Source organism: Hyla sarda, chromosome 2 (assembly GCF_029499605.1).
Source record: "Hyla sarda isolate aHylSar1 chromosome 2, aHylSar1.hap1, whole genome shotgun sequence".
Lineage (NCBI taxonomy): Eukaryota > Metazoa > Chordata > Amphibia > Anura > Hylidae > Hyla > Hyla sarda.
The window spans coordinates 489,758,789-489,770,961 of NC_079190.1; the positions used below are offsets into that span (position 1 = coordinate 489,758,789).

The 12,173-nt window shown below is 43.7% G+C and overlaps 1 protein-coding gene across 3 annotated transcripts in view; it reads left to right on the forward strand.

The window, feature by feature from the left end:
• CHAF1B (chromatin assembly factor 1 subunit B) overlaps positions 1-12,173 on the forward strand; it is a 79,260-nt gene that overhangs the window by 48,276 nt on the left and 18,811 nt on the right. For all 3 annotated transcript variants that reach the window (XM_056559596.1, XM_056559597.1, XM_056559598.1), the window contains exons 7-12: positions 882-969; positions 1,115-1,208; positions 1,308-1,377; positions 2,401-2,489; positions 9,146-9,308; positions 9,447-9,875. In XM_056559596.1, the coding sequence (XP_056415571.1) occupies positions 882-969; positions 1,115-1,208; positions 1,308-1,377; positions 2,401-2,489; positions 9,146-9,308; positions 9,447-9,875 (933 nt within the window). The remainder of the gene's footprint in view (positions 1-881; positions 970-1,114; positions 1,209-1,307; positions 1,378-2,400; positions 2,490-9,145; positions 9,309-9,446; positions 9,876-12,173) is intronic.

Consider the following 12,173-nt stretch of genomic DNA (forward strand, 5'->3'; position numbering starts at 1 on the left):
TATTGCTCTGGTACTAAAACTGATTAGCTCAGGGCCTGGAGGCGTGTATATCCTGCTGGGAGGAGCCGACTTCTTTGTTGCCATAGTGTCATACCTCCTAGAGACAGTAGCATACACCCACGGTCTGTGTCCCCCAATGGATCCTTCGAGAAAGAGATTTTACAGTAAGTGTTAAAATAATCTCCTTATCGTTAATTAAACCGCACTGTCAATGGTGTATTTTTGGTCACTTTTTATATTGTGAAAAAATGTATAAAAAAAAAACGATCAAAAAGTCAGATCAAAACAAAAATGGTACTGCTAAAAACTTCATATCATGGCGCAAAATAAATTAGCCCTCATATCGCCCCATACACAGAAAAATTAAAAAGTTATAGGGGTCAAAAGATGACAATTTTATACGTATTTATTTTCGTGCATGTAGTTATGATTTTTTCCAGAAGTACGACAAAATCAAGCCTATATAAGTAGGGTATCATTTTAATCGTATGGACCTACAGAATAAAGAGGAGGTTTCATTTCTACCGAAAAATGTACTGCGTAGAAACTGAAGCCCCCAAAAGTTACAAAATGGCATTATTTCTTCAATTTTGTCGCACGATTACTTTTTTTTTCCGTTTTGCCATAGATTTTTGGGTAAAATGACTGATGTCCTAACAAAGTAGAATTGGTGGCGCAAAAAATAATCCACAAAATGGATTTTGCAGGTGCAAAATTTTTAGAATTATGATTTTTTTAAAGGTACGGAGGAAAAAACGAAAGTGCAAAAATGGAAAAACTTAGTCCTTAAGGGGTTAAAAACTTCAATAAAAATGATCTGATTTACATACATTCCTGTATGTACCGTAATATACAATAACTTGGAATTGTTCTTTCTGCAGTGTTTTGAGAGTGTACAGAACTGAGACCAAGAGAGTCGCCTTCAATGTCAGCAAGATGATGTCTTCTATCCCCAACCCTGATGGAGAGGTACTGCTTCAATCCTTGTCTTATCGCTTGAAAATTCTAATAACTACTTTAATTATAATAATGGACAACAGAAAGTAAATCTTTGAATCTCCGATTTATGATTAAACTTTGTTACAAGCTTTTTTTTTTTATCCCTCTCTTACAGCCTAAGTCTTACAGAATTTATCACGATGACAGTATGAAATCTTTTTTTCGGAGACTTTCATTTACACCTGATGGCTCCCTCCTCCTCACCCCAGGTATGGCACTTGAAGTATTCCTGTTTGTATGTTTCCCACTCTTAATATATGTGATACATTTCCTAAACCTTACGTTAATTTTTGTTTTCTAATATTTAGCCGGATTTGTGGAGATAGGAGAAGTCCTTGTTAACACAACATATGTGTTCTCCAGGAAGAATCTAAAGAGGTAAGTGGTCTATTGTGTTGTGTAGTTACAGCTCTGTCATATACGGAAATGTGGCATATTTAATATTATAACCTTTATCAATGGACCACACATAAAAAAGGACCACAACTGGATTGGAGAGCCACTCCAGTACGCTTGATCGGAGAGCTACTTCAAAGAGCGCCTCTAATTCTAGCATCCATTCGGTCTGTTTGTTCAAATGGTCGCTGTGTGACATTTACAGTAGAGAAGTGTAGTTTTTGGCTGCTGCTTCTGACCATGAAACGGGAGGGTTGTTTCATGTCGGATGATTTCAAGAAAACCTCTTCAGTGTCTCCCTAATTCTGTGGTATTTTTGCAGGTAATATTGTCACATGCAAATAATTCCAAAAGGTATATGCAAATACAGTAAAGATTTGCCAAATTGCAGTTGCTTGTCTAAATCACAGGAGCTTAACAGAGACTTGTACTTGGTATGTTTAAGACAAACCCGAGTGGCTCCTGATCACCATGAAGTCTGTGCTGCAAGCACTGGTGTCACCTATGCAGATAATCTTTTCCTCCAACCTCTTCTTTCTTGGTTATCATGGGTATTCAAGGGCACGTTCACCACACTTTTATCATAAATGAAAGTATCTGCCAACGTCTTTTAGACTGTTTTTACAGTAAAAGCAGGAGTTGTTTGAACAGTAGTCATGTAAGGCAGTGATATAAAACCTTTATGAAGACAAGCAAAAGTAATATATGTTATATTATCTTAAGTTTTTGGACAAGTAAATCTCTGGCCTTAAAGGGGTTAACCATGAAAAGACATCAGAACTAATTTCTTCCAAAAGCTGCACTATACCTGTCCTCAGGTTGGGTGTGTTACTACAACTTGGCTCCATGAAACCAAGGTGCAATACCACATACAACCTGAGGACAGGGGTGGTGCTGTTTCTGGAAGACATCAGCTCTTTTTCTAATCCTGGATAACTCCTTTTAAATTTTATGATTTATTAACCACAATTTTCATATTTTAAGACACAATTGTTTTCTCTCTAGGCCCGTAGCACATCTTCCTAGCCCAGGAAAGGCCACACTTGCGGTTCGATGTTGTCCTGTCTTTTTTGAGTTAAGAACACCGGTCAAAGGTGACATATCCTAACCCTTACCTTTCTGTGTTTTGCTTGACAAGTAGATGTATTTCTGTGTCACTTTACGGTTTACATGGTGCTTCAATGCCATACATTACACTGTTTTTACACAAAGTGTGTCCAAGTCACATAGACTGTGATGATTTAGCACGATTAACAAACTTCCAATGAGGAAACACTAGAACTCCAGTACATCATGTGTCAGCAGAGAGTCTGTAGGCCCCCATACACATTAGAGGCCCCATACACATTAGACAGTCGTTTTTTTCCTACCTCATATCGGCTGGTTTGACCAACCTTTTTTTTCCCCTGGTCTGGGAGCTTTGTATTCCTCCTGTACCGAAGATTAATATGTAACTGTTACTATGAAAATCAATACTGTATTTTTAAAAGTTCTCTATGACCTTATGATGGGCACAATGTATAAAATAAAGTTAAAACAACAAAAAAAAAATTATAATTATAAGCACTAAAAGAGCAAATAGCCTGGTCATGTACGGAGGAATCTGGTTGCATCTTGACCTGGATAAGATACCTATTTTTATTAATGTTACTAATTGAGTGGGGGGCGTGGCTTAGCGTGGCATGTGAGCAGACGCATGGTCCGGAGCTCCGCTGAGCATCCTTAAATTATCCTGGACTTCTGGCCGATTACGGATTCTCACTACTACCTGCTGGTGGGTGAAGGTGCCTGGAACATTGTGGTGTCGGGATGGCCGTTCGGAGACGCAATAAGCAGATGTAGGGAGCGCAGGAGGAAGGTGAGGCTGGGATGCAGGGGGAGCCGACGCCATCTGGTGCTGAGGTGGCGGGAGTTGCGGAGCGGCTGCAGCACTTCGTGCCGGTCACAGATCAGCTGGGGCGGGCTCTGGTGGACTACTGGAGTGAGGAGGAGTATGAAGGGGCTGGCAGGGGCCCCGGATTGTTCAGAAGTGGCGGACCCCTCTACTTTCCAGAGCGGGCCTGAATGCCTTGACATTTCAGGTCGGTCTGGAGTTAACCCCCTACATACTGGAGTGCCATCTACCTATCCTGGGGACTGCTCTACCATTGCTGCCTTTTTCCCTGCGGGGACCAATAATGCTGTCTCCTCTGCTTGGGACTATTACTGCTGTGGCTGCACAGCTCCCTGCCTCTATTAACGCCTCCATTGCCAGTGTGGTGCCTGCTGCATTAAGTATCCCATTATCTCTTTTTGGCTGCCTCCAGGGGCAACACTGATGTTAAAATGCTACTAGGCGGTTTGTGTGAGAACTTTAAAGGGGTATTCCAGGAATTTTTATTTTATTTAACTATGTTACAGGGGCTATAAAGTTAGTGTAGTTCATAATAGTGTCTGTACCTCTGTGTGTGTGTGTGTGTGTGTGTGACGGTTTTCTCACAGTTCTTATGTGATTTTCACCCCAATATTTATTTTTAACAGTATACAAAATTACTTTTGTCTCAGATTTTTCTCAGGTTTTAATGCGGCCGAGACCTGACTCACTAGTCAGCTGATGACAGGGAGCCGGTCTGCTTCAATGGGTGCTCCACCCATCGCTTGGTGGGAGAGAGATCAATCTGCAACTAATGCAACAGCTGTAGACACCCTGATTGAAAACCACAGGTCTTTTGAATGGATGCAGCTCATTTATGTTTCAATGGGTGGGGTGGCTGATGTGTGGGAGGAAGATGGAATTATGGGATTTGTAGGCAAAAAAAGAAAACTTAAACAGGGCATAGCCACAGTGTTATGGTAATCTCACAACATAGCCATTTAGCCACAAGACAAGCGCAGATCCTAAGCATGTCCATTACTGTCTGGCAGCTACATACTAAAATCACCTTATGGTGGATAACCCTTTTAACCTTATCTGCCATGCCATGCAAAAGGTTTCTGGGAGGATTAGTGCGGTTGAGGAAAGAGTGGGGGATCTGGAGGATAGAGTCCCTCCGCTCGAGAGAGATATGCATCGTGTTATTAATAACCAGACTGCACTTGCCGCTAAATTTGATGATATGGAAAACCGGTTGCGGCGGAATAATGTGCGCCTTGTGGGCGTCCCTGAAAAAGTCGACGGTTGCGACCGTGGGGATTATTTTGAGAATTGGCTTCTTACTACATTTGGAAAAGAGGCTTTGACGCCTCTGTTTGCTGTTGAGCGTTCCCACAGGGTGCCTACTCGTCCTCTCCCTCCTGGAGCCATACTCCGAGCTTTTCTCATTCGTATTTTACACTAAGGATAGAAATATTATTCTCCGTAAAGCTAGGGACATGCACTCTCTCTCGATTAATGGCAGCCGTATTTCTACCTTACCTGATTTTTCGGCCGAAGTTCAAAAAAGGCGAGCCAAATACACGGATGTTAAGTGACATCTGCGTGCACTAAATGGGATGTATTCATGAGGCGCAAATACAGCATGCCCGTACCTGAAGTTCCTGTGCGGACTGTGTGTGCTGATTTTGGATCTGCTCGCCTACTTGGGACTTTCTGTGCCTTGATTCATAATAAGGCCCTATGGCACGTGCACATGATTAAGGGGTTGTTCCCCGCAACATAGCGCGGCATGCTGGGGCACAGGTATTTGTCATCTTACCTTTTGGGATGTAAACCACTGTACCCCATTATAGATATTATGTGCCCATCATATGTGACCGTAAAGAATGGCATGCAAGAAATCTGCAAAGAAGACCTGAACGTAGTGGTCGTGAATAATTCCATGTGAGCACGTACTTATCTATACACAAGTGCTCTCTGTATGCAATCCAGGTAGATCTTACTAAGCCTATATATCTTGCTCAGATTTGAGCATGGCATATTTGTGAGGCGTCTCCTGTTTATGTTATCTGCTCACTCTACCTGAGCTGTTTGTTTACCCCCTGTGTTGCAAGTTGCGACTGTTTGTTTTTTGTTGTCTGTTTGGGGTGTTTGTTTTGGTTTGTGTCCTTCCTTCCGCTCAATATGCAGTGCCAGGACTTCCCTGGTTCCCCTATGGCTACTGATTTACATGTGGTGGCGTGGAATGTGAGGGGCCTCAATGATCCCACTAAGCGTCTTGCTGTTTTTCAGGCGCTTAAATCCTATTAACCTGCTGTATTGTGCCTCTCAGAGATGCACTTGACGAGTGATACTAATCATGTGCTGAATAAACCGTGGTTTGGCCACACCTTCCACCCCACTTTTGCACCAGACGCTTGATAGGCTTAGTAACAGAGGGTTTGGCTAGGTTTGTGGAGGAGGTGGGGTGGACAGATCTATGGAGAAGATGTAATCCTACTAGGGTGCAATACTCCTGCTATTCTAGCTCTCATGGTACGCTCTCACGTATTGATCTTGCGCTGGGCAATGAGTTGGTCTTCCCCCTGGTTACGTCGGTGGAGTATCTCCCCCGTAGTCTTTCTGATCATTCCCCGGTTTTTGTGCATCTTACTTTTCAATTCTCATCCTAGGTTGCAGGGTTCTCTGTGGCGACTGAATCCCTTTTGGCTTCAATACCCCTCAGTAGGCCTTACCCTCAAGTCTGATGTGAAAGCCTTTCTTGAGATCAATTTGGGGACTGCCTCGGTGGGTACCGTATGGGATTCTTTGAAGCCGTATGTAAGGGGTATTTTCATCAGGGACATTACAACCTGGAAATGTAAAAATAGGGCAATCCAGGCCTCATTGCAACAACAGGTTCTCCAGGCGGAGCATCAGTCTTGAAGCGACCCTTCTGACCTGGCTAGAAATAATTGTCAGTCCTTAACGACCCTAATTAGACTCACGTTTGTTGCAAATGGCGGATTACAAGCTCTTTCAACAGCAGCGCTATTTTGAGTGGCGAGAGCAGGGGTCTGCTGGCCCATACTATTAGGGCCCAACAGGGGTCCGCCTCTATTTCTTGTCTCTGTGATAGTGCCGGGATTGTTGTCCAGGATGATGCGGACATTTTCAATATCTTTGTTTCCTTTTATGAGGAGATGTATTTCTCTAAATTGACACATCATCTGGTTGCTATTGACCAGTTTTTTTTTCTGGTATCTCGCTCCCTGTGCTGTCGCAGATTCAGAGACCTTCTAGATGAGCATATTACCCTTGAGGAATTAGAATGTGCATTGGGGGACTTGCCTTCTGACAAGTCACTGGGTGTTGATGGGCCTACCAATGAGTATCATAAACAATATCAGGAAGTTCTGTTGCCCCGGCTGTTGGAGATTTTGCAGGCTGCTGAGGAATGGGAGGGTTTGCCTGGGCCTTTGCTGGAGGCCATTATAGTGTTGTTGTTAAAGCCCGGTAAGGACCCACTCTCGGCGGGCTCGCACAGACCAATCTCCCTGCTGTGCTCTGATGTTAAATTAGTAGCGAAGGTCTTGGCCAACTGTCTCCTGAGGGTCATTACTACTCTGGTGCATGGAGATCAGATGGGGTTCATGCTGGGGAAGTAGACGGCGGATAACATCAGGAGGCTCTTTCTGAAACTCCAGTTGCAGCCTGAAGGCACTGTTCCGACTCCACAGTTTTTTGTACTTCCGACTCCTCTCTATTAATATGCAAATGTATTTATAAACACTTACAGTTGAATCCAAGAAGCTGTTCCACCAAGTTCTTCTAAGCTCTTCTAGCAGAGAGAGGTAGTTGGGGAGAAGTTGCTGCCTTCTCCTTTTTGTGTGCTGATCTGCTGCTGAAGATAGGGCAGTGGGAGGATCCAGGAAGGGGCATTTATTATAAAACATTTCCCTAGTAGAATCCCATAGTCTTGTTTAAAGTTTAAGCTAACAATCAGAGTTTACAATTTTTCATAGCCTAAGCTGAATGGCAGCAGTTTTTCCAATGGTTTACAGCTTCAGTCTTGAACTATTGACCCTCCATTCCCTTCACTTATACAAGTGTTTCTAGTCCTGCAAAAACATATTTACTTAATCCCTTATCAGTGTGAGGCTAGGTTACCCATGGGTTCCCTGTAACAGCAGAACACAACACTATGGAAAGTATAAGTATTGCCGCTCCTAATTGTGCGTTGCGTACCATATAGTGAAGCACATGAAAAGCATGCTTCTTTACTTAACGTGTTCGTTTTGCAGTTACGTGAGGCACTGCATGCATTGGTCTTTATTCTTACAGTAGAGAAGTCATTAATTATAACTTTTTGTGAATTGGGATATTTAAACTTGCTTTTTTTTAAATTCCAATCTAAATTTAGTCGGAGTCGGTGCATTGTTTGCCGACTCCGACTCCAGGTACCCAAAATTTCGTCCGACTCCACAGCACTGGTTTGTTGGACGGTGCTTTCACTCAACGCTGCCGTAGCTTTTGACAGTGTCGAGTGGAATTTTCTGTGGAGTGTCATTTGTCACTTGGGATTTGGGCCCAGGTTCTTGACATGGGTGCAATTATTATATACTGCCCCTCGGGCTAGACTTCGGGTTAATGTTTTGCTTTCCCATTCCTTTCCCCTGGGTTGTGGTACACGCCAGGGGTGTCCCCTGTCACGATTTCTATTTGCCATATCAATAGAGCCCCTGGCGGTACTCATTATGGCTTCTGCAGAATTTAAAGGTTTCCGTTATGGGGATCTGGAGGAACGTATTGCCCTTTATGCAGAGGATATGCTCCTTTTCCTGGGACATGTTGCGCACTCCTTACCCCCTTGATGGCCCTTTATAGAAATGTATGGTAGTTACTCCAGTTTATCTATCAATTGGGATAAGTCCACGATCCTTCCCCTTGACCCACTCCCTTCTGTACTGGTTATTGCTTGGGTTGGCCTTCCCGTGGTTACACAGTTTATCTGGGGGTGTATGTTACTGCCTTCCCCACGGACTATGTTACACTTAATCTTACTCAGTTGTTAGACCGTGGTTCTCATACTATGGTGTAAACTTCCTCTCTCCATGATCGGTAGATCTAATCTAGTTAAAATGGTTATGCCTCCGCTTTTGTACATTCTACATAATACACCTGTTTGGATTCCTGTGAAATATTTTCTTAGGATTCAGTCATTGTTTAGGGCGCTTATTTGGAATGGCAAGATGGCTAGGATCCGTGTTGAAACATTGCAATGTCGTAAAGAAGTGGATGGCTTGCCCATTCCAAATTCTTGGCTATACTTTTTAGCGTCGCAGGTTCAGCAGTTGAAGGGGTGGGCGCAGTTTGCTACTATGGGGCGTACAGGTGATCTAGTCTCAAGGCTTATTGGTAAAGTGGCCCCATTGGTAAAGTCAACACTAATATTGTCTGTGTTTGGCTTGTAGATTATCCTTGTCTTGTTTACCTTTCTGCTTTCCTTGATGTGGTGTCTGCTGTCTAATTTACTGTGTTCGGGTTACATATGCCACTTGCTTTTGCCCCCTGTTTTTTGTGCATTTTTTTTTCTTGCATTTTCTCTCGTGAAGTTCATACGGTATTTCTATATATGTTTTTTTGCCTTGACCTTGCTTCTTGCTTGTGAGACAATTCATTGTATTGCACTGTACTATTTCTAACAAAACAGTTCCCATCCCCCCCCCTGTGATGGACAGACACCTGGGTGGGGAGGGGGAGGTTTCTGTGTGGGTGGGATGTGTTCTCTGGGTTTGTTTGTTTGTTTTTCTCCTGTTTTTGTATGCTGTTTGTTTTGTAAAAAAAAAGTCAATAAAAATTTGATTTAAAAAAAAGTTACTAATTGAGTGATTCCTGTCATTTATGTTTTTCCAGATGCTGACGGCGAAGCGCCCCAGAAAACTTACATCACTCTGCCTTATCGTATGGTTTTTGCTGTTGCCTCAGAAGATGCAGTGCTTTTCTACGACACACAGCAACTTCTTCCTTTTGGTTATGTTTCTAATGTGCACTATCACACCCTGAGCGATATATCATGGTACGGTCAACTATTATACATAGTAGAGGTGTATGGAAAACTTTCAAGATATTTTACAACTGAATAAGTCTTCTTTGTGCACAATGGTAATACCCTTATACTAGTCCTTTTATTCAATATATTTTATTTTGCTGTCAGGTCCGGTGATGGGACATTCCTCACAGTCTCCTCCACAGATGGATACTGCTCATTTGTGACTTTTGATGAAGGTGAACTTGGAGTTCCTCTTAAAGAGAAACCTGCTTTAGTGTTAAGTACTCCTTCTGCCTCAGAAAAGAAGGGCAGGAGATCTCAGGGGAGGAGGGTGTCATCCCCAATGGTAAAAGTGGGAGAGCTAACCCCTTCTTCTAGACTGTCAGAGCACTCTAGTCCGTCCACTCCTCTACAAAGCAAACTTCCTGCCATGGGCAATCTATCAACAACACCAGTGGGAATTAAAGTGATCCCTGCGACCCCCACATCTGAAGACAAAAAGAATGCTCAAAGCAAAGCACCGGCCAGGCGAATTACTCTGAACACCTTGGAAGCTTGGAGCAAACCGAGCAAACCCAGTACACCCAGCCCCAGGTCAGTGATATTAAATTATGAAAATCCCTACAAAATAAGTAATTCCCCAGCAGCACCAGCAATGCTTAAAGCTGGACCATTTTTTTCTCTGCCTAATTCCTGGAAAAACACACTAGACGAACGGACCTCATTCAAAGTCAATGAGACCCGTTGGTGTCCACTGTTCATCAGAGATACACAGAATAAAGTAGAATAAAGACCTCTTAATAATTATAAAAAGGAGGGGGGGGGGCAGATTACTGCTCACTTTAGGAGCCTCTTGTGCGAAATATGATGTCTTATGGGTAGCAAGAAATTTTATAGATTTTACCAACAAAGTTGTTGCTATGTGGTGCAGCCCTGTACAAGGGAATTGCTAGAGAGGTAGATCAATAAATTCTGTAACTAAATCACAGACAAGATTGATTGAAACCAAAATGGCACTAAAGTGTTGTTGTGTTTTAACCGGATTCTGTCAGGACCTTCAGGGGACAACCTGGGTAATCATGATTCTCAAACAGACCTGAAAATGATAACCAAAAAAGGGAATGGTGAAAACAGATAAAAGGCCATGATGTAAAGATGCCCAGGCTCCTAATAGGGCCACTTACTGACACCCCACACCTGTTTGTCGTAGGTGTGGCGTGTCAGCAAGTGGCTCTATCTACTATTAATTGGTTGATACACACAGTTCTTTTTTTGTACCTTTCCGTACTTTTCTTATTATTCCCATAGACTTTGCTAGCACAGAAATTTGCAGCGTATATACTGCTTGTGACCCTACCCAAAAAGTTATGGTTTTAATACTGTGTGACAGTGACATTAGTTGGGAAATTAGTTAACTGGGAAATTGAGTTCTGTCCATTATAATGGTCTGTATTTAACCTGTTGGGGACGCAGCGCGTACAGATATGCCCTCGCGTCCTGGTACTTAATACTCCGTATTTCCGATCGCCGACGGCGATTTGCAGCGATTCTAGGCCAATCGGGTCACTGGTGACCCGATCGCCCAGAAAATAAGAGCATCAGACATCACAGACAGCTCCGACCATTCTAAAGGATAGGAGCGAGGTGGCAGGGGTGCCACCTCCTCCTATCCCCTGCCATTGGTCAATCAGGACTGACCGATCGAAGTCCGGGCAGAGCGGGGCAACATTGCAGGCGGCATCGGATCGGCGGCAACGGCATGGGAGCACGGCAAAGGCTTTCTGGGCATGCTGGGAGTTGTAGTTTTGCAACATGTGGAGGGCCACAGTTTGGAGACCACTGTGTAGATGTTGCAAAACTACAACTTCCAGCATGCTCTGAATGTCTGGGCATGCTGGGAGTTGTTGTTTTGCAACATCTGAAGTGGCACAGTTTGGAGACCACTATATGGTGGTCTCCAAACTGTGGCCCTCCAGATGTTGCAAAACTACAATTCCCAGCATGCCCAGACAGTCAGTGCATGCTGGGAATTGTAGTTTTGCAACATCTGGAGGACCACAGTTTGGAGACCACTATATGGTGGTCTCCAAACTGTGGCCCTCCAGATGTTGCAAAACTACAATTCCCAGCATGCCCAGACAGTCAGTGCATGCTGGGAATTGTAGTTTTGCAACATGTGGAGGACCACAGTTTGGAGACCACTACACAGTGGTCTCCAAACTGTGGCCCTCCAGATGTTGCAAAACTAAACTCCCAGCATGCCTGGACAGTCCGCATGCTTGGAGTTGTAGTTTTTCAACATCTGGAGGGCTACACTTTGGAGACCACTACTTAGCAGTCTCCCAACTGTTCTTCCCCAATTGTTGCATAACAACTCCTAGCATTCCTTTCGGCTTTCAGTGCATGCTAGGAGTTGTAGTTTTGCAACAGTTGTACTCACACTGGTTGGGAAACACTGAGCTAGAGTCGGTTTCCTAACTCAGTAATTCCAACTCCTGTGCCTCCAGCTGTTGCAAAACTAAAACTCCCAGAATGCACTGACAGACCGTACATGCTAGGAGTTGTAGTTTTGCAACAGCTGGAGGCCCACGGGTTGGAATCACTGAGCTAGAGTGTTTCCTAACTCAGTGGTTCCACATCAGTGTGCCTACAGCTGTTGCATAACTACAACTCCCAATATGTACAGTCTGTCACTGCATGCTGGGAGTTGTAGTTTTGCAACAGCTGAAGGTTTTGCAGTGGGTTTCCTTCTACAAGTTTGAGCTGCGGCAAATAAAAATGAAAAACGTCTCATACGGCAGTGTTTCCAAAACGGATACTCCAGCTGTTGCAAAACATCAACTCCCAGTATTGCTGGGCAGCCATTGACTGTCCTGGCAGGCTGGGAGTCTT